Source organism: Cyanistes caeruleus, chromosome 10 (assembly GCF_971803275.1).
Source record: "Cyanistes caeruleus chromosome 10, bCyaCae1.hap1.1, whole genome shotgun sequence".
NCBI classification, from domain to species: Eukaryota; Metazoa; Chordata; class Aves; order Passeriformes; family Paridae; genus Cyanistes; species Cyanistes caeruleus.
The window spans coordinates 11,702,713-11,729,707 of record NC_141710.1 but is presented as its reverse complement, the minus strand read 5'-3'; the positions used below and the strand labels follow the sequence as shown (position 1 = coordinate 11,729,707).

General features: G+C 42.8%; 1 protein-coding gene across 10 annotated transcripts in view; it reads left to right on the top strand.

The window, feature by feature from the left end:
- PLOD2 (procollagen-lysine,2-oxoglutarate 5-dioxygenase 2) overlaps positions 1–26,995 on the top strand; it is a 61,253-nt gene that overhangs the window by 3,156 nt on the left and 31,102 nt on the right. For 2 of the 10 annotated variants that reach the window (XM_086845013.1, XM_086845012.1), the window contains exons 1-3: positions 8,540–8,903; positions 23,178–23,269; positions 24,703–24,839. In XM_086845013.1, coding sequence (XP_086701139.1) covers positions 8,816–8,903; positions 23,178–23,269; positions 24,703–24,839 — 317 coding nt within the window. In that variant the 5' untranslated portion in view covers positions 8,540–8,815. Of the gene's footprint in view, positions 1–6,196; positions 6,319–8,539; positions 8,904–11,269; positions 11,549–11,637; positions 11,773–23,177; positions 23,270–24,702; positions 24,840–26,995 lie in introns of those variants that run through there. The other 8 variants (XM_086845021.1, XM_086845020.1, XM_086845015.1 and 5 more) reach the window with 8 other exon arrangements.

The window sequence follows — 26,995 nt, the reverse complement described above, 5'->3', positions numbered from 1 at the left end:
GAGTTAGATACAGGGGCTAGAGGTTTTTTCCTTATTTCATTCTGTCCGTATCAAAGAACACTGTTAATGTGTAAATGTCTCAAAGGGAAGTATAGGCTTACACTGGTACAGGGACACAAGGAAAAGGAATTTATGTCTACCCCTTTTCCTTGCCATGACAATAATTTGGCATTTTCCTGGCCATTTACTTGGTTCCTGGGGATGTGTGTTCTGTGCCTATCAAGTGTACCTCCTCCTTGAGCTACCCTGGAACAGAGGCTGCCTGCACAGTTTATCTGAGGATACTGTTAGGAAGAGGACTGCAATTTTCAACCTTCTAAACTCTACAAAAGTGATTGTAGCTACAGAATTTTATAGTGTACATATCCTCTTGATGGAGTGAAAAAAGACTGAGGAAGAGGGAAAATCAGAAGAAGACAGGGACCCAGGTTCATCAGCACATGATATTCATTTTATGTGCCATTTTGGCCACTTTCTTAATTCTGCCTGAGGCATTCAGAGTGTTGGGGTACTGCAGGGCTACCTGTGACTCCTGCTATTTATCCATCACAATATTCTTACCCCCTCCAGGGGATATTGCTGCCTTCCAATACACAAAGTTTGTTTAGTTTTCTTTAAAAGAAGAAATTTCTTTCCATCATATTCCCTAATGCTGAATCAATCTTGAACACCAAAGGTTTAGGATTATCTGGATGTTAAGAGCCAGATCATCCCTGAAACTGCTCTCCTAAAGCCCAGATTACAGGACCAAATGTACTGCCAGTGTCAGGTTTTGCCAGCTTTGACAAGTCATCAGAATTAGTTTGAGACATCATATTCTTGAGCATCCAAAATAAATAAGCATAAATTGCAGTCTCTGAATGCAAAGTAGTCATCCTCCTGGCTTCTGTTGAGTGATGTGCTAAAAATAAACTAAATTTCAGAATATTTTGGAAAGAGTTCTCTTGAGGTTCTGTAGGAAGTTCTCAATTTATTTCAGTCTGTCTGTGAACAGAAGACAGGTGAGTTGTCTTGAACACAGAGTGGATAACATTCATCAAAACTGCACTGCTATTCAAAGTTTGCCTTCTCTGTGCCCGTTTCTGTGTAAGCTGAGAAAAGTAAAGCTCCCAGCCTTAAAAAAAAGCATGTGTGCTTTTGCTTACTGGCCTAAAAACACAATTGAGAAGAACTATTTAGACTGGATGCATTTCCCTTACACAGTATGCAGCCTGTAACCTAAAACTTTTTCATTCCTTCAGCAACTCCTGGCCATTTTAGGGTTAAAGGTCTGAATCTGTTTTGCTCTCACACTTTCCCTAGCAGCCACTGAGTGAGTGATTGAGTGCAGGAGTGCAGAGGGAGTTTTCTAGTAGTGATCTGAACATAACATCCCTTCCTATCCCCTTTTATCAAATAAAGCTATGTACACACACAGTGCAAGATGGGAGGATGAGAAAAAAACCCTCAAAGGTATAAAGTTCCTAAATGTTTCTAAGTTTGAAAACACACTCCCCTACTGATTGAGTCATGACATTTTCTTGCTTCCTTGCTTGTGCCAGGGACAGTGCTCACAACCTCAGTTTTCCTGGTAACTGTATTTAACTCTTCATTTAAATCTGCTATTTTTACTCTCCTTGTTTTTATTGGCTGCCACCTTTTTTCCCTGTAAAAGGTTTTTTTCTCAAGAGGCAAAATAGTTGGGTATTGAAAAGCCATATAATATTTTGACCATACACTAAATTAAGAAAAATCTGTGGTTCTTAGCTTTCCTTCACCTTTCCTGAGGCTTTCACACACTGCCTGCTGAAAAGTGGGAGCTGAAAAACTCTGTGGAAGGAACTTTGCAGCAGCAAAATAATGGCCAGTCCATCTCCTTTCTTTTCTCTCCTGAATCTAGTGCTCCAGAAATGCTGCCAGAAGTTGTTTTTGGGCCATCTGGGATTCTTCATTTGTATGATAATACAGGAAGCAGGAATAAGACTAATTTAATGGAAATTTTGTTATAAATCAAACTAAATTACTAAAAAAACCTACCTGTCAGAATTAGGACAGCAGTTTCTATTTACCTCAAACAAATGAGCTGGAGACAATGAGATCATTGTGGATGGGCAGAGCAGACATAAAACTCCCAGAGCAGGGGAAGGAAAAGAAATTTTGACCAAAACCATTTCAGTAACACAGGGTATGAAATCTGATGTCTTCCCGTAGGGAAATACTTGTGGGACATGGTTCTCTGCTCCAGTGGTTTTCCCAAACTGCCGCTGTAGAACTCTCCTCTGGTCTTCTGAAATCACAAAAACAGTTGGCTTTAGGGGAGCTATTGTAAAAACACGTTGTGAGCTCCCCTTGCCTGTGGGCCACACACGTGTGACACCCTCCAGCCTGCTCAATACCACCGGCTTACTTCAGTGGAACGCTTTCACAGCGATGGGCTTTTGACAGACACGAAACTCCAATTGATTCCCAGCTCCAGAAATTTCTTAAAGGCATTTTTATACTAGTTTCTATTAATCCTACACAGCAAACATTTAAAATTGTTGTTCTTTTTTGCCAGTTTTCTTGAATGTTGCTTCCTTTTCTATTATATTCTTTTCTGCATCCCCAAACTATAACAAAAACAACACTTTAGTCATGTTGATTAATTGTGCATTTCAACACCTCTCATTTGAGGCTCTGGGAAACATTTTATAGTTTATTGGGTGATGGGAGTGAAATCTTTACAGGATCAGCGGTGATCAGCAGGATTGACTCTGCAGGATTTAATTCTCAGTTTCTTTGCCTATATAAATCATGTAAAAATGAATGCTATGGAAGTGAAAAATGGGAATCAGACCTTTGTGTCCACCAGAAGCAGCACCAGAGGTCTAATGCATCTGGTTTAAGGCCAGACCAGCAGGATTAATACTCTTGTGGTGCTCACTGACTCTTGTACCACAGGACAGGCCCTTTAGGCCAGAGCAACCATGTTCTAAACCCTAAAGGATGGACCACAGACAAAAACTTAGCAGGGCTTTTCTTGGGTTTTCATGTTTTGCTGCTCCCATCTCAGTAAAAGAATGCAACTCTCCTTGTAATTTCAAAGCCACTCGTTCAATCTCTTTGAGTAATTATGGGATGACAGCCGATTATACCCTGGAAATGCTTGCTAGCCTTATTAATCTTTTGCTCATATGGGCTGTTTATAGCTATAATTATAAACGAGTGAATGAAATGAAGTAATTTCTGATTGAGTGGTTTGGGAAAGAAACCATGACTCCAGCCCAAAAGGTTCCCCCAGTGCTCCACAGTGAAAGGTGCTGAGCATCCATGGAAATCAGTGGGGGCTCAACATCCCTGAGGAGCACTTGGCAGCTCTTGGCCATGGTTGGATCACAGCCATAATCACACCACTGGGGCAGCAGCTCAAAGAAATGCTCTGATTGAAACTGAGGATAAATTAAAGGGAGGCGACCAAAGAGAAACTATTTTCAGGCAGTGAGACTAGAATTTCAGTGCCATTTAGCCTGATTCTTTGGAAATAAATTGTCTGTGGAATTGTCTATTAGGGTTGAAGTACTTAGGAGGCCTTATTACAGGCTTGCACACACATATTGAGTCAGACAACGTGATGCACGGTTGAATGCCATGGTATTGCCAGATGGACTTTCATGTCCCTATTGATGCTTTTTTTTAAAAAAAAGAAGAAAAATTAATTCTGGTTTAATGATAGTGTTTCATTGGCTTGTGGTCAAGTTTAAACAACTTCAGGCATCTAAACTAAATATATCTGAAGAAGGTTTTTCCTATAACTGACAAGGGATTTTTATTTTTTTTTATTCATTTGGGCTATGAATTCCTATTCGTATTATTTTATAATAGCAAACATCTATTTTCAGCTAACCCTGACTCATATAAAATACTGATATGTGTTGAATTTATAATTCAAAACTAGTATTTTATTTTTAGGAATTACACTTGGTAAACAATTTAACTGGAAATATTGGTATGACACTATCTCAAAGGTCTCTTATTAATCTAGTATCAAAAATGAACTCATGTAACTACTTTGATTAATAGATTAGATCCATGATATAAGAAAAAGCCAAAACCTTTTATTTAATTTTGCAGTTTATATTCACTTGACCCAGGGAGTGAAAACACTGCTATGGAATTACTGCTGTAACACAAAGAGAGGACAAAATTTATGCAACAAGGAAGATATTTGAGAGGAAAAGCTGGAATAGGATATGAATCAATTAGTTCTTTATAACAAATAAATAATGACTGCTGCTATTGAAAATACAGGATATATGAATTTTCCCAGACAAAACTTTATCATCTGTTAGAAAACTATGATCTTTATTGAGGTGAGGGACTTGGGATGCTTGAAAGATGCTTTTACTTTATTCTTGGAATGGTGCTTCTGGGGAGTTGTTGAAAATCTCTTCTGTCTGTGGCTTTCCACACACCCATCTTGTTATTTTCCTTTTGTTTTAATTAATGTATAATGAATAATTTCAATATTACAAGTCTAGGGAAGGAAGTTCATGAGACCAATGCTTCTCTTTTTTAGCATTTGTGAGGCTCCAGAGTAAAAGAATGGCTTTTGAGACTAGATGCAAGGTGAGAGAAGTTCAAGGACAGAACACTGCAACTGCACAGATTGATTTTTTTTTTAAGGACCGTGAGATGAAGGGGGATAGGGGATGTGAAAAAGGTCTCATAAGAAGTTCCTCTGGTTTAGAAGGCTTTCTGTGACAGCACATCCCTCCCTTTGACTGCAGTGGTGGGCTGGTACTGCAATGAACTATCTTTGTTTCCACTCCATGTGGCATTGGCTACGTGCATTTTGAAATATAAAATTGGTGGTGGTTTGGGGAAGATGGGTTTCTAACCTCATGATAATTTCCTACAGACAATTAGGAGACAGGGAAAAGGAGGTACAGATGGATAGACATAGACAGGGAGTTACTGAGACCATAAAAATCTCTCTAAATGTCTAGGAAGAGCAACTGAAGGGATTAATGTTAGAAACAATTGCGGAAGTTGTTGTGTTCTGCAGAAGTCCTGTAGAATTTTGCCCAGATACTTGACAGCTGAATCTGAGATATGATTGCTGAGCTGTTGAAAATGCACAGGGTCTGAAAGATAAATAGCTTTGGTAACTAATTGTGAGTTAGAAAATCATTTGTTACTTTTGGAAATGAGGACTGCTTGTATTTGCTCCCATTCTTGCTTTCCTCACTACTGCTGTAGTTTCATGACAAAAAAAACTCCTTGGGCAACTAAACCTCTCTGCTGTCCTCCATGGCTACTTAACAAAACAGATTCATTTCTTATGAAGAAATTGTTGCAGAGGAAAGGGGAAAAGGCTCAATAAAGTCAAAAATCAAAGGAACAAATAGTGACAATAGCAAGAGTGTGAGCCTGTTTCTTGGAACATCTGTAGGAATTCCTTCAGGAGTTAACCTCTGTAACTTAACAGGCATAGTTGGACATTTCACTACATACTGCCTATGTCATTCTTTAAAATTGTCTTGGTTTGAGGGCAAGTTTTGACTTAGGAGCTCATATATTTAAGTGTTTTAAGTGTTGCAGATGCTACACCGATAACACAGTCCTGAAGAAGCCTGCAAAAGCATCAGGAGAGCTGAAGACCCTGCCAACCACTAGCCGCCAGTTGAGGCTCTGAAGTTGTATTTGTGCACAAAAGCAGCATTTCTAACCCAAGTGTCTGTGAGAGCAGGGCAAGACAGAGCCCCTGGGCACTGCACAGCTGGTGCAGCTCAGTTCTGGAGTTTCACAAGCATTTTCCTTTCCATCAGCCAATGTCCGAGTGAAGCCTCTGGGGGTAGGAGATGTCCTGACCACATCTGTCACTTTGAAAGCAGTGTTTTGGGTAGCTTTCAGTTCTGTTTTCTCTCTGGGGACAAAGCTTGCATTTTCTAAGAACAGTCTAAAATTGAAATTAGCCTTCAAGAGACTATGGAAAATGACAAGAAAATGCATAAATTTCTACTCCAAGTCTGGGCTTGCACTTGCAGGTATGAGCTGTGTTTATATCACAGCTCTCTCAAGCCATTTTCCTTCTACTTTAGAAATCTGTCTTTGCCAGCTATTTCCTTTCCTTTCACTGTTGCATATTTACAGAGCTCTTTCACCAATTCCTTTCATTCTTCCCTGCTACTGTTTACTTGTACATGTTGATAAGAAAATGCCTCTTAGGATTCCTTTTGGACACTCTCTCCTCTTTATGCCCATTGTTTTCCACCTAACTGCTGTTTCAGGACCTGGTGAAACAGCTCTCTTTCTCTGGTGAAAGCAGCTGCTTATGACTGTGATTTCTCAAAGCACTGGGTATGTACGTGACTGTCAGCCACTGATTTTACTCTCAATTCTAGGGGCTGAAGCTCTGTCTGATTCCCATTCCATCCCTGGGAGCCATGACATCATCTCCATGGTATTCTGAAATTATACCCAATAGTCCTGTTTTTTTCCTCTCAGGCTTTATTGAAGAAATCTGTGATTTCTTTCAGGGTTGATAGTACTAAGTGTGTTCTACATGTCTTTAGTGATTTATTCTCAATGAGAGTTTGGGGTTTTTTTCAGCTTTGCAGTTATACTTTCTATCTCTCAGTTCAAGTGTTACCATTAAGCTGCTCTGGATCTGAGGTGATGTTTGATCTGTCGAGAACCTCTTGAAGTGCTTGTTTTAACTGCTTTCTACCTTGAAACTACAGCTGTGATATATTAACTATTTTTTCCATCTTCACTTTCCATTAGCCAAATTTCTTGAATTTGTTTATTTAACCAAACCTGAAGATGGATGTACTTGCAGGATCATGGCATTGCTCACTTTCAGCTAATGTGGTGAAATGATCAGCAACAGTGGTGTTTGTTCATGGAGGAGTGAGCAGAGGCTGCTCATGGATCTGTGCAGCAATGTGGTCATACTGTCTGCATTCAAAACATATTTGTTCTCTGGTGAATATCTGTGTGCCTGGGAGAGGTGGGAGGAAAAAGTACATCATGAGTAATTGCCCAAGAACTGGAGGGTCATTTTTGTTTCTCCATCACTTGTATGATTACATTTTTAGTTCCCAGCAGCTGCTTTCATGAGCCTCTACATTGCAGGAGCTCCTTCAGACTGAGGACCCAGTCTTTTTATTTGATTTGCTCTCCATCCCTGCTGTCTGTGCAGTCTGATCCAGAAGGAATGGGCAGTTCTCCCAATTAACCAATTGCCCATAACCATAAAGGCATCTGGGAGAATAATGCAGGCTCTGATTTCTGCCCTGGGTTCCAAATAACAGCACACATTTCATAGAGCTGTAGTAGTTCAGGTCAAGTTTTCTCTTTTATCCCCCCCTTTTTTGCTGTTCTCTGTAGGTCCAAAAAAGAACATCTGTTAAGCCCATAGAGACATTTAGAATAAAAAAATGAGGTGTCTATTTGATGGCATATATGTGGGACTCAAATACATGAATCTTACTTTCACCACTAATTTTTGTTTTGGATTATGCCTTTGGTCTTCAAACAGTATTTTCAAGGTATAAATCTACACTGATTCCAATAGGCTGACATCTGCTTTTATAATTTTATACCACTTTTAAACATTTATGGTATTTTTTTGAATATGCTTTGTATCACAAGAATAAAAGGAGTGAAGGTGGGCCAGTATACTTCATCATCACCGTGCTTGCCTGCCTGCAGTGATTTTTTTGGCTGTTATTCAATGATAAAAATAATGATTTTATTTAATAACAAAAATGTAGGAGTCTCGTGTGTTTTGATTAGACAAAAGAACAGAGTCAGCTGAACGCTGAGGTGATGGAAGTTTTGACAGACGTGTCTTTCTCAAGTAGAGCGGATGGGCAGCGCTCCCGATGCCATCAGGGCACACCGGAGGAAGGGTCGCATCGTGTCTATGGGCTCAGGTAGCGGCTTCAGGTGCTCACCATCTCCCGAACAAAATAACATTTTCGGGAACACGTTTATCGGGACACAACGGCCAGTGAAAGCCCTGAGCAAATGCCTGACGGGGCAGGCGGGTGTAACTGCTGGCACAGCAAACGCAGGAGCGCTCCCCGCCAGCCCTGCCCGGCTCCATCCCCGCGGCACAGCCCGGCTCCATCCCCGCGGCACAGCCCTGCCCGGCTCCATCCCCGCGAGCCCTGCCCGGCTCCATCCCCGCCAGCCCTGCCCGGCTCCATCCCCGCGGCACAGCCCGGCTCCATCCCCGCGGCACAGCCCGGCTCCATCCCCGCCAGCCCTGCCCGGCTCCATCCCCGCGGCACAGCCCTGCCCGGCTCCATCCCCGCCAGCCCTGCCCGGCTCCATCCCCGCCAGCCCTGCCCGGCTCCATCCCCGCCAGCCCTGCCCGGCTCCATCCCCGCCAGCCCTGCCCGGCTCCATCCCCGCGGCACAGCCCTGCCCTGCTCCATCCCCGCGGCACAGCCCTGCCCTGCTCCATCCCCGCGGCACAGCCCTGCCCGGCTCCATCCCCGCGGCATCCCCCGGCCCCGGCTCCATCCCCGCGGCCCCGCCTGTGCAGCGCCCGTGGCTGCGGGCCCGAGGCGGGGCTTGGCCGCTCGCCCCTCCCCGGCGGCGGCGGCACCGAGCGCCGACAGCGGCTCCTGTAGCGCCGCCGGTGCCCCGGCTCGCCGGCCCTCCCACCGCCGTATAAAGCCCGGCGCGGGGGGAGGCCTGTGGCTTCTGCTCGCCGCGGAGGAGGAGCGGTGTCTGGCCGCCGGGGTCCCCAGGCGCCTTCTCCCCTCTCGTTTTCCACGGCCGCCCCTTTCCCCGCTCTCGGGGGCCGGTGGCGCGGGCAGGCCGGCGGGTGCGGAGGGCGAAGATGGCGAGGAGCGGCGCCCGGTGGCCGCGGCTGCTGCTGCTGTCGCTGCTGGCCCTGGCGGCGGCGGAGCGGCGGCCCGGCCCCGCAGGTGAGCGGGGCTGGGGTGCGGAGCGGGGCTCGGGAGGCGGAGCGGGGCTGGGGTGCGGAGCGGGGCTCGGGAGGCGGTGCGGGGGGAGGCGGTGCGGGGGGATGCGGTGCGGGGGGATGCGGTGCGGGGGGATGCGGTGCGGGGCTCGGGAGGCGGTGCGGGGGGAGGCGGTGCGGGGCTCGGGATGCGGTGCGGGGCTCGGGATGCGGTGCGGGGCTCGGGATGCGGTGCGGGGCTCGGGAGGCGGTGCGGGGCTCGGGATGCGGTGCGGGGGGATGCGGTGCGGGGCTCGGGATGCGGTGCGGGGCTCGGGATGCGGTGCGGGGCTCGGGATGCGGTGCGGGGCTCGGGATGCGGTGGCCGTGCCCGCAGCGGGAGGTGTGTGCGGACGGCGGGGATGCGCTGCCAGCCGGGCGGCATCGGCCGCTTTGTGCCTGCTGGCTCGGCAGCATCCGCCGGGAAGGGAGCGCCGGGACCCTCGGGTTATTTATTTATTACCCCCCGGGCCGTCCCTGCCCCGCACGGCAGCCCGGAGCGGCTCGGCACTGGGGGAAGGGGCAGCCCGGGCAGAGCTCCCCAGGTTGCCGTCGAGACGAGCCGCTCGGCTGGAAGTGTCTTAACCCGCCCAGGAGTTCAAAGATGCCCAATTCCACTTTAGGGTGGAAAAAAACAGAGGGGAAAAAAAAAGAAAAAAAAAAAAAGAAAAAAAAAAAGGGCTCCTTAAGGGGAATTGAGACTCCTAAAGTTTCGCGTTGCCCGCTCCCCGCCCTTTTTCTCCTGTCTCCACGGGACAAGGTGTTGGTGAACATATTTTTCCAGTGCTTGGAAAAGCAATAGCATCAGTCACTGCTTCTCTGAACTTAAGCAGCCGCTGATGGGGTTTCTTACTTTGTGCAAAAGTCAGCCGGAGACTTCAACACCCCTTCCTGTCCTGCAGAGCCTTCCCTGCCTTTCGCTCGTGTAGTGGTTTTTGGTTCAAGGAGCAGGGATGTGGAATGTAATTTTATCTTCAGCATGTAAAATAAAGAAATGTATACAGGAAATTCCCTCAGGGAGAGGTGTCCTAGTATATGTCCATATATATAGTATATGTCCAACAAGATGCCAAAACATATTTTTTGCTTTAATGTTGTTCAGTGCCTGTACTTCTAATTTTTATTCTAGGCATACAAAGGTATTTCATCCCGCTACATTATTACCACACGAAATCCAAAATACTTTCATTTCTTGGCTTGTTTTCTCAAGAGTTACCAAGTTATTTTTGATATCTATCTTAATTTCTTCTTGGGTTAACAAGGAGGCTTCTTTATTTGAGCAGGAAGTTTTGTCAGCAGGTTCTAACTTTGATATTAAAACTACTGATTTAGTTGATAAGTAGTATAAAAAGTTAAAATAATTAAAAAAAAAAAAAATAAAAAGCTGTTGAAGAATACCAGACCACTCAATGAAGTTCTAATTTCCAGTTTTCGTAATACTTTGCTACTTTTGGTCATTCAGAGTATTTCTCTGGAGGCTATGGTGTAGTTGCTGTGTGTTGGGGAGGTGTGAGCATTACCCTTCAGCCCTTGCTGCCCCTTGGAATGCACCCCCTGGGGACAGGTTTGAGCAAAAAGTTGAACTCCTATCCCTGTTTTCAGGGCAGTGAGATTGTAAGTGGAACTTCTTTGGAAATCAGATATGGCAAACAGTTATTCTCAAGCTATATGGCAAACATATCTATTCAAATAATGTTTTGTTTTAACTGTGCGCTTGAAATGTGGGCTCTCAGGCTGGTGTAAACTAATAGCTGGCATGGTAAGGATTTTTCTTTAATCCTGCTGCTTTTCAAATGTGTGCAAAGCAGAGTCCCTATTCCAGACATCACTGTATGATTCAGCAACCCAAAAATAGACTGCTTTGTCTATATCAATAATAAAAATGATTTTGCACAAGTTACAGTGTAAGAAAGGTATAGGTGTTCATGTAGAAAGACCTTAATTCTTTTATATTTAGACAGGAGTAGTCTGAGTTGTAGCAATCTCTGCTGAAGTGAAACCACTCAGAGTAGTTTCTTGACCTCAGACACTGCCTGCTGTGTTACTTGTTTTTATTTCAGTTTTAACCCTTAAATGTTTTCCCTGAGCCTGTGCTGTATTACTTGGAGAAGCGCAGACCTCGTGGTGCCTCTATTTCTAGAAATCTCTTTTTTAATTTCTAGTCTCTTGATACTTCATACAATTCGGTGTAAAACACCAGGCGAAGACACAATTTACGTGGCAGTTTTTAATGCAGTCCATTAGTGTTGCTTAATTGTGGCAAAAGCTCTAACAAGACAGGAACCAACTGCCAAGCTGCATCTTTATTTCTTAATAAGACTTTACTTAGAAAGGCTTGGAGAAGTAAGTGTGGGAGAGCTGTCTGTTGCACAGCACCGGCTGCAGGGAGCAATCAGCGCGGCCCTGTGGCAAACTGTGTTTGCAGAAATCCCTCTGTGCTCCTTCCTTGGCCGCAGGTTTATGCTTCATGCAATCACAGAGAAGAGCACTGTTGAGCTCTGAAACACTGGCTCCTGTGTGGTGAAGATGCAGAAGTTTCCGTGTTAAAACATCGGCGCTGAAATGTTTCCATCGCACCGCGCTTGCAGGTTGCTTATCGTGACACACAAAGTCAGTGGAAATGACATTCGTGATGGTGTGAGAGGCAGACACTCTCTTGGCAGCAGATGTAAATAATGTTCTCACCTAGGATGTTTTATTAATCAGCTGTTGGTATGAAAAATGACTTTGCAGCCTTTGAGTCCGTTCCCCAGAGCGGCTGTGGTGACTTGGCCGGAGCCGCGCTGAGGCGTCGGGGCCCAGGTTGTAGTGGTGGCTGTCAGGCAGGGTTTGAGGTGGGCCCCATGGTGTTTGTGTGCTCTCCCAAAGTGGGAGGGGAGCCTTGGGGGGCTCCAGCAGCGTGGGTGGCTTCCTAGAGCAGCTGGGCTGGGACGTGTGGCGGCCCTGCTGGCTGTGGAGCGCTCTGAGCCGCTGGGCTTTCCTCCACCCCAGTGTCCCTCAAGTGCTGGTCACAAATGGTTGGAGCAGTAATTGCTGGCTGCTCTAGCTCTGCGAGGACTCACTTTGGGATACAGCATGTACTGCTGCATTTCTGTTAATTTGGGCTCAGCCTAAGTGGTCTGAGTGACAGAGATCGATAGGCCTTTCCTTCTGGGTCACCTGTGGCACCCAAACGAGAAGATTTAGTCATTCAGCCATCCTGCCATACTTACTAGAAGTACTGACAGACTCGGCGTGCTTGGCCAAGGAGAGGCCGTAAGCACAGCACTCTGTGCCTGCCTCTGTCTCGGCCCAGTTTTCTGTCTCTTGCCTCTTTACTGGTGCTACTTCTGTCTCCCCTTGTACCACAGTACCTAAAACTGCTGCATAAACATGTGTTATGGAAAAACCTCCTCCAGACTTGTTGGGAGTTTTGGGCCCTTTTTGTGAGGACTGTATGAAAAAGCTGCCCCTTAGAGGTGAAGGTAAAAGGTGAGGGTGATGAACCCGCAAGTGTGCAGTAGTCAGTGCTTGGGGTGCCTGTGTCTGGGGCACACCGTGTGGGTACCATCAGTGCACACCACTTAGATGGGAGTTGCCTACTCGTGGAGGTATCTTTAGCCTCCAGCTTTGAAATAAATAGTGAATGACAAATGACACAGTGTGGAGTGGGAGGTGTGGGTGTTTGGAAGTTAGTTAAAAATAAGCCAGCATTGTGGTAGAGGTGCAGAGCTGCAAAGCTGTGCTTTCATCGTGTATTTTTCCCTGGAAAATATTCATACTTGACACCCAAAATTTGCAGTTTGAGTTCTCTGTAGCGCTTGGGATTAGAGGCTATGCCAGTCTTCTTGGAAAAAACCAAAAAAAACCCCATAGATTTATTTGGTCACGCTTTTCTTTCTTTTCATAGGTGAGGGTAATAATTAAGCTGTGGAAGTACACCACAGGGTTGGATGTGACATTGCTTTGCTCTGCGATATACAGTGGGTTTTCTGCAACTTTTAACCGAAAATGCATTTTACTGTCAAGCAAGTACAACAGTTGTGACCTTTATCATCAACGTTGGATGCTGTAAATTGCACTGAAGGGGCACAGTGGAGTGACCTCTGTATTTATCTGAGCCAGGGGTGGTTTGTATGAAATGTATTTCTCTCAAGGATCCAACATTATTTCTCCGAGTTTTCTGTTGGAGGGTGGCATATTCTGGATAGTCATAATTTATGGGCAAGTTTTTAAGCTTTCTTCCCTCCCTGCTGCTTAAGCATAAGTGACTTTGTCTTTTCATGGAAAAATGTTTAGTTTGTCTGTTGAATTAGCACTATTGCACTATGTAATCAAAAGCAGTATCTTTCCATTTGTGTAGAGCTGCCAGTCTGAATTACAAATTAATTGACATGCTGCTGACGTGAATTTCCTTGTGGGTTATTCATGGGGAGCAAACATGGTTCCAGCAAGCACATTTTTTTGTTTGTTTATAATGTTAATTTCTTATAGTTTTTGAGGGACCAGTTGTAAACAGGTTGGAAAGGGAAGGATATCTTTTGATCCCTCTTAATTTGAACAGTAGCAGTGTTCTCTCCAGAACAAAACACAGCTTGACCAAACAGATTAGCATCAGGTTTGTGTATCGTGTGTAGTAATGAAGCTCCAGAGAATGAATGACACTTAACTCTCAAGGAATACATGCTTGCAAGCACAGCCTGACACTACAGGTAACTTTAAGATTAATAGAACTTCTTCTAGATTTTTTCTTAAGGTGAATTTGATTTTAAAAATATGGCTTGTACTGGTGATAAGGTGACTAAATAAAGTGTAAAATAAAGAGTACATAAAGTATTACGTAAAGTTTTATCCCAGATATCTGTTTTTTAAGGAAAGAGCAAGTATGTTTTTAAAACTGCAATATTTGTAATTAATGGAAACATACTGTAAGGAAATGAAGATAAAAAAATGCTAAACAAAAATAGTCTTGTCAATTAAGTGCCATTCCTCTGAGAATGAACTCTGTACCTGTGGCTCTGTGTTAGACTGCAGGATGAGCCCATTCTGTAAAGCCATTGTGTTGGATCAGAGCCAGGCCCATAACTTTAGTACTAGAAATTGCTGGATGAAATGTATGATGTTAAAAACATCTTTAAACATACATCATATGTGCCATGTTGTGGTGTCTTGTGTCACAAGTAGGACAGAATTCATTTCACAGTTTGAAGGACTGAGTTGTACAGAACAGGTCACAGTGTGGAGTTTAAATTTCTTGTTCACACAAAAAGGGAACTTTGAAAAGTATGGGATTTTTTTTTTAAATTTTTTTTTTTTTTAAATTTCTGGGGTAGTGTCACTTGTGTGTGAAGAATTTTATATGTCCAATATTCAGACACAGGGCCAGATGTGAAGCTGTAGGGCAGCTTTTTCAAATGAACTGACTGACCTGGGTGGTAGCATCTGCTTACAACATGAACCACAGTGCAGGCACGAAGGACAGTGCAAGCAGAGGACAGCTGTGGGTCTTTAATTCAACCCCACTTCCAGCTTTAATTCCTCTTTTTTTTTTTTTTCTTTTTTTAAAGATTAGTCAAAGGAGAAACTATTATCACAAATCTTAACTTCTGAGTTTCATTGATGGATTGATTAGCTGTCAAAAGATTGACTTCAGCAACGCCTGGTGCTGTGTGTGACCACTTCTGTTTAAACAGCTGGGTTTGTTAAACAACAGCCCAGGAAGAAACATGCTCTTCTCCAGATACATATTTATGAGAGAGACAAGAGAGGGCAAGGCTACAAAAAGGCAGAAGCTGAGTAAACTTTCTCACTTGGGCAGCTGATGCTAATTGTGTCGTGCTCTCAGCTGCTCAGCCCCGATGACTGTTTATAGCAGGGCTGTCCAAGCCGTGCGCTCAAGCAAGACACAGCCTGTGCCATGACTCCATCCACTCTGCTCTCAAGATTTTTGTGGTTTGATTTCTATTTGGGCACCCATAAACAGCTGCAACCTGATCTGTTCCCCATTTGTCAGGAAGTTAGGCAGCTAGGAGTTCCTTCATGCATGGCAATGTTGTCATTTACAAACAGTCGATTTTAATTTTATTTTTTTTTTCTTAGTTTGGGAACCAAGGAGCATGTCTTATCCTTGCTTTACTGGAAAATAGCTGACTCAGTACATGGGGTCTCATCCAAGTCCTCTGAAGCTGATGGAAAAACACTTTACTGCTGCTTGTATTTGGCTTTGTTCAACTATCAAAACAAGGAAATCTTGCATTAGAGTGAGTGCAGGCCTGAGCACTGGCCAGTGCTGCACACAGGGCTGATGTGTGTGATTGATGAGTGCACATACAGTTCTTAATGAGCTCTTGTTGACTATATATTCAATACTACTGAATTAAAAGAAAGTAAGTTAGGAGTTGAGACATGATCAGCTTTCAAATGCTTCCTGAAATCAGTTACATATCAGGAGTTCCTGCTAATCTTTGAAAGTGTGTGTAAGTATGAATAAACATATCCAGAAAGAGCTGTGATTTGTGTTTCACAGATTTTTATTTGGTTGGTTTTGAACTGGCTCTATTCAACAATTGATGATTTTAACATAACCATTTTAGCTGCTGTATCAGTGTGACATCAGAAACAACGTGATAAAAGACAGCAGTGAGCAGCAGCTCTGTACACTTGCCATTTGAGTCAGTCTGCATGGGAGAAGAAAATGCCTGTTCATACCACTGTGTGCTGTAAATTAGAGCCTGAGGGAATTCCAGTTTATAGGAAAGGAAAAAAAAAATAAAATATTTTGGTGTCCTGTCCAGGGGCTGTGTGTTAGCAAGTGCTAATCTAACATAGATTCTCCACTGTGAGAAAATTCAGAGCAGCTCTTGCTTACTGTAAGGAAGTGTTTTTGCCAACTCAGCTTCTTTGTTCCTTTAAAACATATGAGAAAAGGGAGAAGCCTGTAACAGGCAGCATGTGCTGTGGCTGAGGAAGTTGCAACAGTACCAGCTATTTGAAAGCAATTCGAAGTGGGAAATGATACGTTCTGTATTTCTTTCCCTAGTGAGCTCCTGAAAGCTGCTTGCCTTTATTTAGGTCTGTTCCCTGTCTTGGGACTGTGCTGGCAACTTTGATACCAGTAGCTATTGCTCTGTGACTTCAGCAAGGCTTACGGATAATGTGGAAGAGCACAGGAAGGATTATCCATAGACAGACCATGCATTGAGTGATCCTGATAACCATAAATGCCAGTTGTGGTTATAAACTGTTTGCAACAGTTTTTTTTTCTACAGGTTAAACCATTATAAAGATCAGATGGTAGCAGAGGTGATACCTGTCTACCTCCATTAGTTCTGCAATACCATCAAAAGAAAGATTTCTACAGGTCTGTTAGTAGCTGGCCAAGTTTTTGGAAATTACAGAAGTAATGTTTGTGTTACTGTCTGTATTTTGCAGTAAGACATGTATACACAGAAGTGCAGTGGTTCAAGGGAAGTTTGTCATAGAAAGGAAAACAGATCAAACTGAGGTCTGTACAGTAAGGCCTGCTTCTTCAGCTTCTGGCCTTTAAAGGTACTGGTTCTTAGAAAACCTTCTTTCTCACACCAGAATTGTATTGGTAAAGAAAATCAGAACATGCTAGGGGTTTGGCAATCCATGACTGATCTTGCTATCTGTTAATTCTAATTCTATCTTTTATTTTAACTTACACCACTTTTTGATCTTTCATGAGCTTTTCAAGCATATTTTGTCTCCCATCCAAGGATAGTTTTTAGCATCAATCCAACCATGCTACTGAACTGCAGAGAATCCAGTCTTATTATGTGATCATGGCTGTGGTTAGTGGGACTTTGGAACCAGTCTGCCTCTCAGGGAAGCAGTGAAGTGTGGGATGAGTGGAGGCATGCAGCAGTGTTCTGTGCAGAGCGGAAGATGACTGTATTGTATAAAGATCAGATTAAAAAAAACTTCAGGACTCCCAAGTATGAAGTAGTATTGTTTTATGCCCCTGTCATCTTTCCCCCTCCTGCAGTGTAATGCACATTTATTTCCTGAGAAAAGATGATGACCATGTTTGCTATTTCAGCACATTGTTTTGTTTCTAAAGAATCCTAGGGGGAAAATAAACAGCTTTTGGATGGCTCTGTCTTTTCCCTCTTTATGCCAAAAGTTTTATTTGACCAGAAACACTTCTGTTGGCTTACTACTTTATGTGAGCATATGTATGTCATAAGATCTCACTGGATGTGTATATACATATATATATACACACATATAGTTTGTGTTTTTCCTATAGTGTACTTAAGATCTTTGCTGCTGGATTGCAATAACCAAGCATGTGTCTGTAGGTATAAATTACAATCATGGTTGTATTGTATATGATGGGTTTTTCCCATCTCCAGCTGTTTAACATCTTTTTAGAGTACATGGATTTTTCAAATATTTTATCTGACACCAAATCTTTATCAATGAGCTTGGATGCATCCATGTGCTTCTTCTAGGTAACTGTCCAACCTATCCTTTAGTACTACCACACCTTTCTTTTCCATTTTGTGTACTGTTTTTCCCCCTTAAATCCACAGAGGTATTCCTTGTATTCTTCCAGTTTCCAAGCTTTTTTCCCTTATCTAGCAACTCATTTATTAGCATGCTGTTGGTTTATTTTGCATATTGTAATAACTAATTTTGTGTTTCAATCTTTCCATAAATAAGCAGTCTTTCCTGTGTTGAGCAGCTCAGGATGGGATGTAATCTGCAACCAGGAGAGCAGGCTGCTTTATGTAGACACTAGAATATGGATAAAAATATATTACAAATACCAAACATCATTTGTTTATCATTATAGGCCACTAGTTTTTAAGATAGAGATAGATTTTAATGTCATAATGTGGTACCATGAACAGATGTCCCTTGATCTTCCAGCTCATTTCTACTCCAGGGAAGTATGTACTGTATGAATCCAAGGACTACATGTCAGCTTCCGTGTGGCTGTGAGCAATATCCTCCGTTTTGGCTGCTCTCAAGCTACTATACTAGTGCCCACAACCCCTGGTAGAAATTACGTAGCAATGTCTGAGAGTGTTCATTCAGGATAAATAAGAACCATGGTTCATTCAGGATAAATAAGAACCATGTGGGTGTGTGAGGAATGACTGTAGTTCTTTGCATGCTTCTTTGCCAGGACACAAGGAGAAAGGTCACCGCTACTTAAAGCGCTCCTGCCGTGGCAATTCCCAGCTTAGACCTTGCCAGGCAATTCATTGAAGGCAAAGGCTCTGGTTTATTGATCTTCTTTCTGGAAAGAAATATTTATGATGCAGTCAGGTCCCTGAAGATAGCAGGAAAAAAAGACTGGAAAAGTGAGCTGTTTTGATAAACTTTCACCGGATTTCTTAATGCGCTGCATGTGCTCCATGTGCAGTGTTGTCTTTCACAACTTGTGTGCTAGAGGGTTTCTAATTTGCATGTAGAAATGAATTCTGTTAGTCACTGGATATACTTTTCTTGGCTAAATGCGTGCCCTCTCAGGCTTGTTTTCAAAACAGAACAGCTGTTTTGTGGGTGTAACTCTCGGAAATCTGTCTGACACAATTTCATCCTAGTAACAGAGCACATACCTGGCATGGAGCTCTTGGGAGATTTTTTTTTTCATGCCTTCCTGTTGAACTTTAGCATAGGGTTTACATTTCCTTTTCACACAAGCTGACTTGTGGAAATGAATGCCAAGCTCGGCACTCCCCTCGGTGCGTGCCAGGGTGCCCGTGGCAGGCTGTGTGCAGGGGAGCCAGCAGCCCGTACCCTCTGCGGCACCTCAGCACCCTGCAAGTGGGGAGCAGTGGCAACACCTGCTGTGTCCTTGGGCTCATGGAAGTTTGCTCTTTGAGCATGCTCTTCCTGTTGGAAGATCCTCCCAGGGCTGTATTTGTCCCTGTGTGGGGTGGATAGTCAGGGTTGAACCGCAGAGCTCTGTGTGTAAGATCGCACAGCAGAGCTCCGTAGGGTGAACTCCTCGGTGGAGGGCAGCGGTTTGTGGAGGGGGTGGTGAAGCAGGAATAATGTCTTGCTGCAGCTGGAATTCCTTGTGGGGATTTTGCAATGCTCTCACTGGGGTGTACCAGGCCACAGTGGCAGCTTGGAATCTGAGTAATTGCAGACATCCTTCCACTGCTGTGCCTGGGTCTTCATCGCACAGCTGGAGACAGGGATGCTGCTGGGGGCTCTGGGCACTCCTCTCTGGTGCAGCCCTGAACCTCTGCACCCACGGGCATCCTGGGGCCAAACCTGCCCTGCACAGCAGGGACACTCTGGCTGGCAGCAGCTGAAATAGCTGAGCACATCCTGAAATGGGAATGACACTTGGATAAACGGGCTGCCTTGGGAGGGTTGTGCTTCACCTTGACACTCCTGTGAGCTGTTGAAAGTCAGTTTGTATCCATGTTGCTAGGCACAAATGGGATACGTTTCTAAGATGATGTACCTAAATGTAGTGAGTGAGGAATAGATTTTTCAAATTGAATGAAGTTTCAAAGGTTAAAAAGAAATTAGCAGAAGTACTTAGTGGTCAGAAGCATTCTCTTCACTCACTTCCACTGGAAGAAACAACTATCTCCCATGCTACGTTTAGTGGAAATCTGCCAGTGAAACTGTGCAAGTTGTCACATCTAAATATAGTCACAACAACCTACAGGAACTAGGTTAATATGTTTTATTAGCTGGAGGAGAATGGTTCTGCTTTCCACATTTGGTTAATAATACCCTCTGTAATGTGCCAGGGTAACTATCATTTACTGCAGTTTGCATTGTCTCTCCATATATACTATATATAGAATAAAAACATGTTTCTCTGCTCTTTAGTCAGACATAGCTTAAAAAAAATAAGAACAAACCACCCCACAAAGCAAACAAGCCAAAACAAAAAAAAAAAAGGGCCCCAGTGAAGACTAAGTAATATATAAAGAATTTCTAACTCTAAAGGGACTTCAAATGCTGTAATTACTTCTGCTGCACTTAAAAATTATTTAAATACCACCTTAAAGTCAGTGCACTTAAAAGTCAGTGGTGCAACAAAGAAATGAAATAAAGCCTTTTAAACTTCTTCAACTGTAATTAAAGAAAAAGAGACCATGGGTAAACATGTTAAAAAGGAAACATTTCCAATGTAAATAGTACCTTTAAAATAGCTTTCTTTTGTTCTGTGGCTGTTTGCAAAACCCACTCAGGCAGCCTATTTAGATTGCTTCATTGTCTGTTGGTGCAGTACAGGTTCTTTTGCCATTTCATATCAGTATAAACTGTATTATTTGCCTGCTCAGTTTTCTTCATTTTGTATAGTTCAGGCTGAAATCCCTTATGATTTGGCACATTATTCTCTTTCCTCTTGTTCCACAAAAGTCAAGTAACATACCAGACTCTATAGAGAATCTTGAAGTACATGAATAATGTATATTCCATTAAGAGAGAGTAACAATATCCCATAAAGAGCAGTAGATTATTTTTTGCTTGCCAAACTCTACTTGTATGTTAGTTTAAACTTTCTCTGACTTAGTAACTGGGGAAGGAATCTGATGCAGCCCACATTTTGTCATTTACATCATGTTGTCAAGTACAGATTTCTGAGATCTTTGCTGTTAGCATTTCTTAGTGATGTGTAGGTGTGTGAAATATGCCTACTTCAAACCAAATTCCATGGTTATAGTCAGTGGTCTGGTCACCTAGGAAACTTTTAATAATGGATACAGTTGGCTCGACAATGCAAGTCTGGTATGATCAGATTTTTCCAGTTCCCTGTAATTTGAAAATGTAGTGCTTGAACAAAAAAAGTAATTGTAATTTCGTTCAGAGAGGAAAACCCTCCTCTATCTTCAGTTCTGTTTTAGTCACAGTCTAAAGTCACAGATACTTTATTATTTATTTAAGATGTTCTTTATTAATTTTGTGGTGATTTCAGTAGAATTACTTGAAATTTCATGATCTTTATAATAAACTGTTTGGAATAATTAACTCAATTAAATAATTGAGCCATTATTGCTCTGTTTCTGTCTCTTTGTGAGTCCATGGGAGCTCACTGCACAGGTCTTCCAGTCCTTTTGGGATATACTTGGGGGATTTTCTTCTGATGCTTTGCTACAAAAGTCTGCTAGCACTTAAGGGGGGAAAAGGTGGAGCAGTTACTCCTCCAAATCTCTTTCCAAAATTTTTGATGTTCAAGTTGATTTGATTGAAGAATTTACAATATTTCTAGTTTCTTCTTTGTTGCATATTGTATTGCAGGAGTGTTAGTCTGGTTTGGTAGAGCCAGCAGTTAAAATCCTCTCTAGGACCTTTGAGGAAAAGGACTGTGTGTTGTCTCACAGACATGCCTCCCAGACACCCCCACCCAATGTGAGAGGTGTGCAGGATGTGAGAGAAATCCACAAAATAGTGTGTAGTGGGGAGGGCAGGTAGAAATGGTAGAAATGGTAGCTGAGGAGCTTGGGCAGTGTCAGATAAAATTGCAGGAGCCCTGCTGAAGGCACAGATAGGTTTTGGTGGTGTAGGTACTGGGCACAGGGTGCTGTCACTGCTTAAAGGCTACATCTGGTCAAGGAGTGAGTAGGGAAGAGCAAGGTCACAGTGCAGATCAAGTGTTCTGCAGTTTGCAGGAACACCACCTGAGTCAGGAACACCCTTAAACTGAGAGCAGAAGCAGAGAAAGTATCACCTGTGCTCTGCCCATGTACACCAGGAGAGCTGCTGGTGAGCATGGAGCAGCCAGACCACTGCCAGATCTGGCAGGATGTTCTGGAGGTGACCTGGGGACTAGGGCTGACTCTGAGCTGTGTTTCAGTGGAGACAGTACAAGTGCCACCTGAGACTGGTCTGCAGAGTTTGTCTGCCGTGGCTGCTTCAGATAGACTTGAATTTCATTAGAACAGGGGGTTTTATGTTTCTCTACACATTGTCTGTATTCTGACAGGTATTTCTGCCTGCCTGAGTCAATACACTTGAAGTATTGGCTGCAGAGCATTGCATGAGTAAGTTGCAAGTTGAGTAAGTTGCAATGAGTAAGTTGCATTTCTTCTACAATGTGGGAACCAGGTCATCATCTTTCGTGTTAACTTTTTTTGCTGGTGTCACATAAAGCCAAATGGGAAGTGATGCATGATTTGAATACACTCAGGATGATGTCTTGGGTGTCTGAGGGCTGCTAAGCTTGTGGTGGTGGACAAAGCTGAAGAGTTAACAGGAGTGTTTTCCATAGCAGACACTTCTTGCACATGTTACTGGATTGAAGAAGGTAAATCCAGAGGATGTTTTTTGGGCAAGTAATGCAGTAACAGGCACTCTGTCTGGAATACTCATCATAGGCAATTAATTTTATTTTATTGTACGGACTGATCTCATGGGCTCTGTTTAGAGTTCAAGTTCAGCTGTTGCTTGAACTTGGCCTGAATTGGGGAAACTGCAATGAGCTCTGGCATCCTGGCTGGTCTGCTGAAATATTTCATTTTAGATAGGGATAAAGCCTTCTCATAGCTTCAAATTTTTTTTTGTTTCATTATGCAGCATATTGCAGAGGGTTCTATATGTTGTTCAGTAGTTTAATTGGGAAGCTATTTAGTGGAAATTCATGACCCCATTCAAACTGTGTTAAAAGCTCTGGAATGTGAAGAAGTGACCAGGTTGTATGGTCACTTGCCTGTGTGCGGTAAGAGGACAATATCAGCAGTGTTGTAATGTACATATGCTCTGAATAAAAGAAAACAACCAAGCAAACTCCTTGCTCTTTTGTCTCTGCCCAAGGATTTAAAAGCACTACATGCTGTTTGTTGAGGGATTGCTTGGGTTTTTTTTTTACTTATTTTCATGAAGAGCATGCACTGTTGGCTTTCAGGGGATCTACTGTGGTTGGGTGAAGTTCTCGTACCACCACTCAGTCCTGTGGTAATTGGTAACAGAATTAGCTCAGACTGAAAAGTAGTAACTTATTTTTGTTTTGAAGATTTCTTCCTGTCCAGTAGTCCTACTAGCTTTGTTTTTGTGTCTTGAACTAGTTGTTTACACAGTAGCTTGTCTTATTTGCTTCATCTTCCAGAGGATAGTTTTAAATACAACACCTTGCCCTTAGCAGTTGTTGTCTGGTAATGTTTCACACCTATACTGTGGCAGACTATTTGCCTCCTCTCTTTGAGATACAGAAAGTCATAGAGCCCCCTGAGCTAGTGCTGTTCATTGCATTTTATTTTATTTTATAAACTGTGTCCTGAAAGCATATTATTACATGTTCTTTCCTTTTCTTCCTCAGATAAACTTCTAGTCTTTACTGTAGCAACTAAAGAAACTGATGGCTTTCACCGTTTCATGCGAACTGCAAAGCATTTCAACTACACAGTAAAGGTACTGTGGGTTTTGTACCAATTATTTGTGCTGTCCATACTCTAAAACAGAACCAGTAAATGGTAGCTGACCTGGCCTTAGCTTCATTGTGGGCTGGGACAGAGGGAAACAGCAGCAGAGCTGGGGGGCAGGAAGGGCACTTGCTGCTCTCCCTGTTGCTTACCTGCTGATGCCCTTCTGAACCACCATGGGAGGGAGGTGCTTCCCCTGCCTCAGGAGCTGCTTTAGGAGTTTGTAGCTATCATGGTCAGCATCATCCTCACTCACAGGCTCTGTCATGTTTCATCACAGGGCCTCGTTTTTCAGTGTGGATGCTTTTGTTTGTATGAATGATGCTGGGAGCTGTACTGCACTCAAAGGCTTTGGATCTCTTTCCTTAAGCAAGGCTGGAACACTGCTGCAAGGGAGGAGGGAGGGTCACAACTGAAAATTTCTGTGTTTCCCAGGAACCTGTAATTTCTGCGAGGACAATGTGTTTCTATCATTCTTGCCAGCCTTGCTCTGTGCCTCTTTATGTCACGTACTTAGGTTGGCCTCTGCATGACCTTGGGATAAAGGGAGGGCATTAACCTTCTAAACTTTCCCCACAAATTGGTTCTGCCAAGAGAAAATCCAGGAATTCAGATACTGTTATGAATTTTTTCTACTGACTTACCACAGTGCCTGCACTAAAAATAGGAAATTATTTGGGTCTTTGACTTCTAGCACTGAATTTAGAGGACTGAGAGAACCTTTCCTTAAATGATAAAGCTGTACTAGAGTAACTGAGAAGCCTGAGCTCAGGATACATTTTTTGCTTTGCAGATTTGTCCAAAACATCATGCAATGTAATTCTTCCAGGCTTTATATGTTCCAAAAACACTATGTTCATAACATGCAAAAGCTTTTTCCTTTTTTGACATATAATCTGCTATAGTGCTTGGCTGGGGAGAAGTTCTATGTTTAACTGAGTTTTAGCAGTGAGCTGTTTACTGGGAAATCTATCCATCCCTTTTTTGTACAAAAAGCTTGCAATTTGAATTAGTTATACCCTGATCCACCAAGGTCTTTTGTGCCTCCTCTTCCTAAAAGGCTGTTACTGAATTTTAAAGGTATCATTCAGACTGCTTTTCTAACACAAATTTTGAAACAATCCCTAGCTTTTTTTTCATTTTTTTTTTTCTGAAGGAGACACAGTTCAGTAAATGGCAGTAGCAGGCAATTGCTTGATTCTTATTTGGTTAAGAAATGTCTCTCTCATGGTTTTGCAGTGATGTCATTGCACTGAATGTTGCTTCAGACATGGAAAACTCACGATGCTGGAAGTGCTGGCTTGCTATGCTTTAATGTGTTGCTTCTTCTTTAGCATCTGTTTTCAATAAGGGTTTGCTTTTAAAAATCCTCATGGGTTTGGATACTAGCAAAAAGTGGGGGTTTTTTCCATCTTATTCCAGGTTCTTGGAAAAGGTGAAGAATGGAAAGGTGGTGAGCTGCCCAACTCTATTGGCGGAGGGCAGAAAGTTCGACTGCTGAAGGAAGGCATTGAAAGCTACGCTGATCAAGAGGACTTGGTTGTACTGTTTGTTGAATGGTGAGCAAACCTGGCTTCTTGTCTTTGTTTTAGTTTGGGTAGACATGCTAAAGTAGCTGCTGTGACATGCTGAAAGCTGCACCATGCTTTTGTTCTTCACTGTTTTATTTGAGAGGGTTTGTGTCTTTTTCTTCATTCATAAAAATAGTAGATGGCTTTTTGGAGCAATCATTACTTTTTAACAGATTTACAGATGTAAGAGTTGTTCATAGTTCCGTTGCCTCGAGGGGGTAAAAAAATGTTGCTGGGAGCTGACAGGCTTTTAGGCAAGCATTTGTCCTCTCCCTTTTCAGCTGCAGTGAGAGCAGGATGTGGCTGCAGGCTGGGAGTGTGCATGGGAGGGGGAGCAAAAGCAGCTCCAGAAATAAAGTGTCCAGTAGGGACTAGAGGCATAATCTTGTTCCATGAAGTAAGGGATATGGAGGAAGCTGGAAAATGGCTCCCTGAGGAAAGCATTTAACAGGAGAACCTCTACATGTTAGAGAACTGGAACAAGAGTCTTGGTGTCAGATGTAGCCTGGTGCCTCTGCTCTCTGTGTGATGGAAGGATGGAGAGACAGTGCTGCTGCAGGTGCCAGATTATAGCTCATAGCACAGCTATGCTTGAACATCCTCCCTGGAGGCCAGAGGCTTCTCCCTGTCACAGAAAGCACAGAGCTCAAACGTGTTCCAATCACACTTTCTCTATTGCTTCCCTCTGCTTTTTCTCTTCCTCTTCTTTTCCCCCTATGACAACAGTATGATCAGAGTAGTTCAGAATCCAGCTTGCAGTGGAAACCAGGCTCTTCCACACTAGTGTTAACCAGAGCAGGGTCACAGCTCTGAAATAATCACTGCAAGGAAAGCGTGGGACCAGGTCTGGAATCAGGAACAGGAAGCTCCTGTTGCTGACAGGCAGCCCTGGGGAGATGTGGCTGTGAGCTTGGAGAGAGTCATGTATGAATTCACTGCTGTTACCACGGCATGTTGGAATGTCTGCTCCAGAATTCTCTTTCAGCTTTTAACCTGCTTTATTTATTTAAAATTTGGCAATTGAAGAAATTAGGGACACTTTTTCAAGGCAGGGGTATGGCAGAGTTTGCACAGCAGACGTCATCACAAGGCAAAGTGGCTGAACACTGGCATTTTATGGAAAGTTTATTTATTGATTTGTGTAAGTTAACACTTTATTAAATTAAATTAATTAAATCCATTATTTAATTTTCTGTTCCAGTTCTACTTCTTATGATGAGTAAAAGAAATACCTAGAAGACAAAAAATCTAAATCTTTGTCACTAATTTATAAATAAGCATTATAAAGGATGCTTATTATACTGAATATTTTTTGTATGCTTATGTCTGTAAAAGTTATCAAGTTTGGTGGTGCACATCCAGTTTTTGAATTTCTATTCTTATTGACTTAGCAAATGCAAAATTGAACAAGTGGAAAAAGAATCTTTCTAAAAGCACATACATTATATGTTTGTTTGTGGTGCTGTCTTATTAATCATGCAAGAACTGAAAATATTAAACGTTCATTTCAAAGATTTTGTTCTGTGCTAAAGCTCAGATGACTCAAACATTTCCCAAATGTTTTCTACTTCAATTGAATCTTTGTTTCTGAATTTCTTATCCTAATTCATAATTATTTTCTTCCTATGTGATAAAATATGCACATTTATTATCATATTGGTACAAAGGTCTAGCTCAAATGTATCTCCATCATAATTTACTCTCTGGAGAGGCAGGCTATTTGCTGGCGTGGGTGAGAGAGTAGAGAACCATGTGTGTCAAAGTGTAAAAGCCATTATCTTTCTACCCTTGAAAAATCACAGGATTTAAGGCCTCCCAAGTTCCTGAGGTCTGAAATCCCAAGTATATATTTATTCAGAGCTGGTGGAATAGATTCCAGAGAGGAGAGAAAAAAACAGTTTGCTGATTCTAGCATTATATTTTAATTTAAATGAGCTTTTTAATTTCCAGTAATCCTGGTTTGCAACTTAAGCACTGATCAATGTAGCAGTAAGTTTGGAAAAGACAAATGTCATGAACTTCCTTTCTTCTTCAAATGTTTTTTATTATATTCATTGTGAAGCATTTGGAATATTAATCTTGGGGGTGGGGAAAGGAAATGTCTGGTTTGCTTACTGTAACTAGGCAAGTAATTTCTAGGGAAC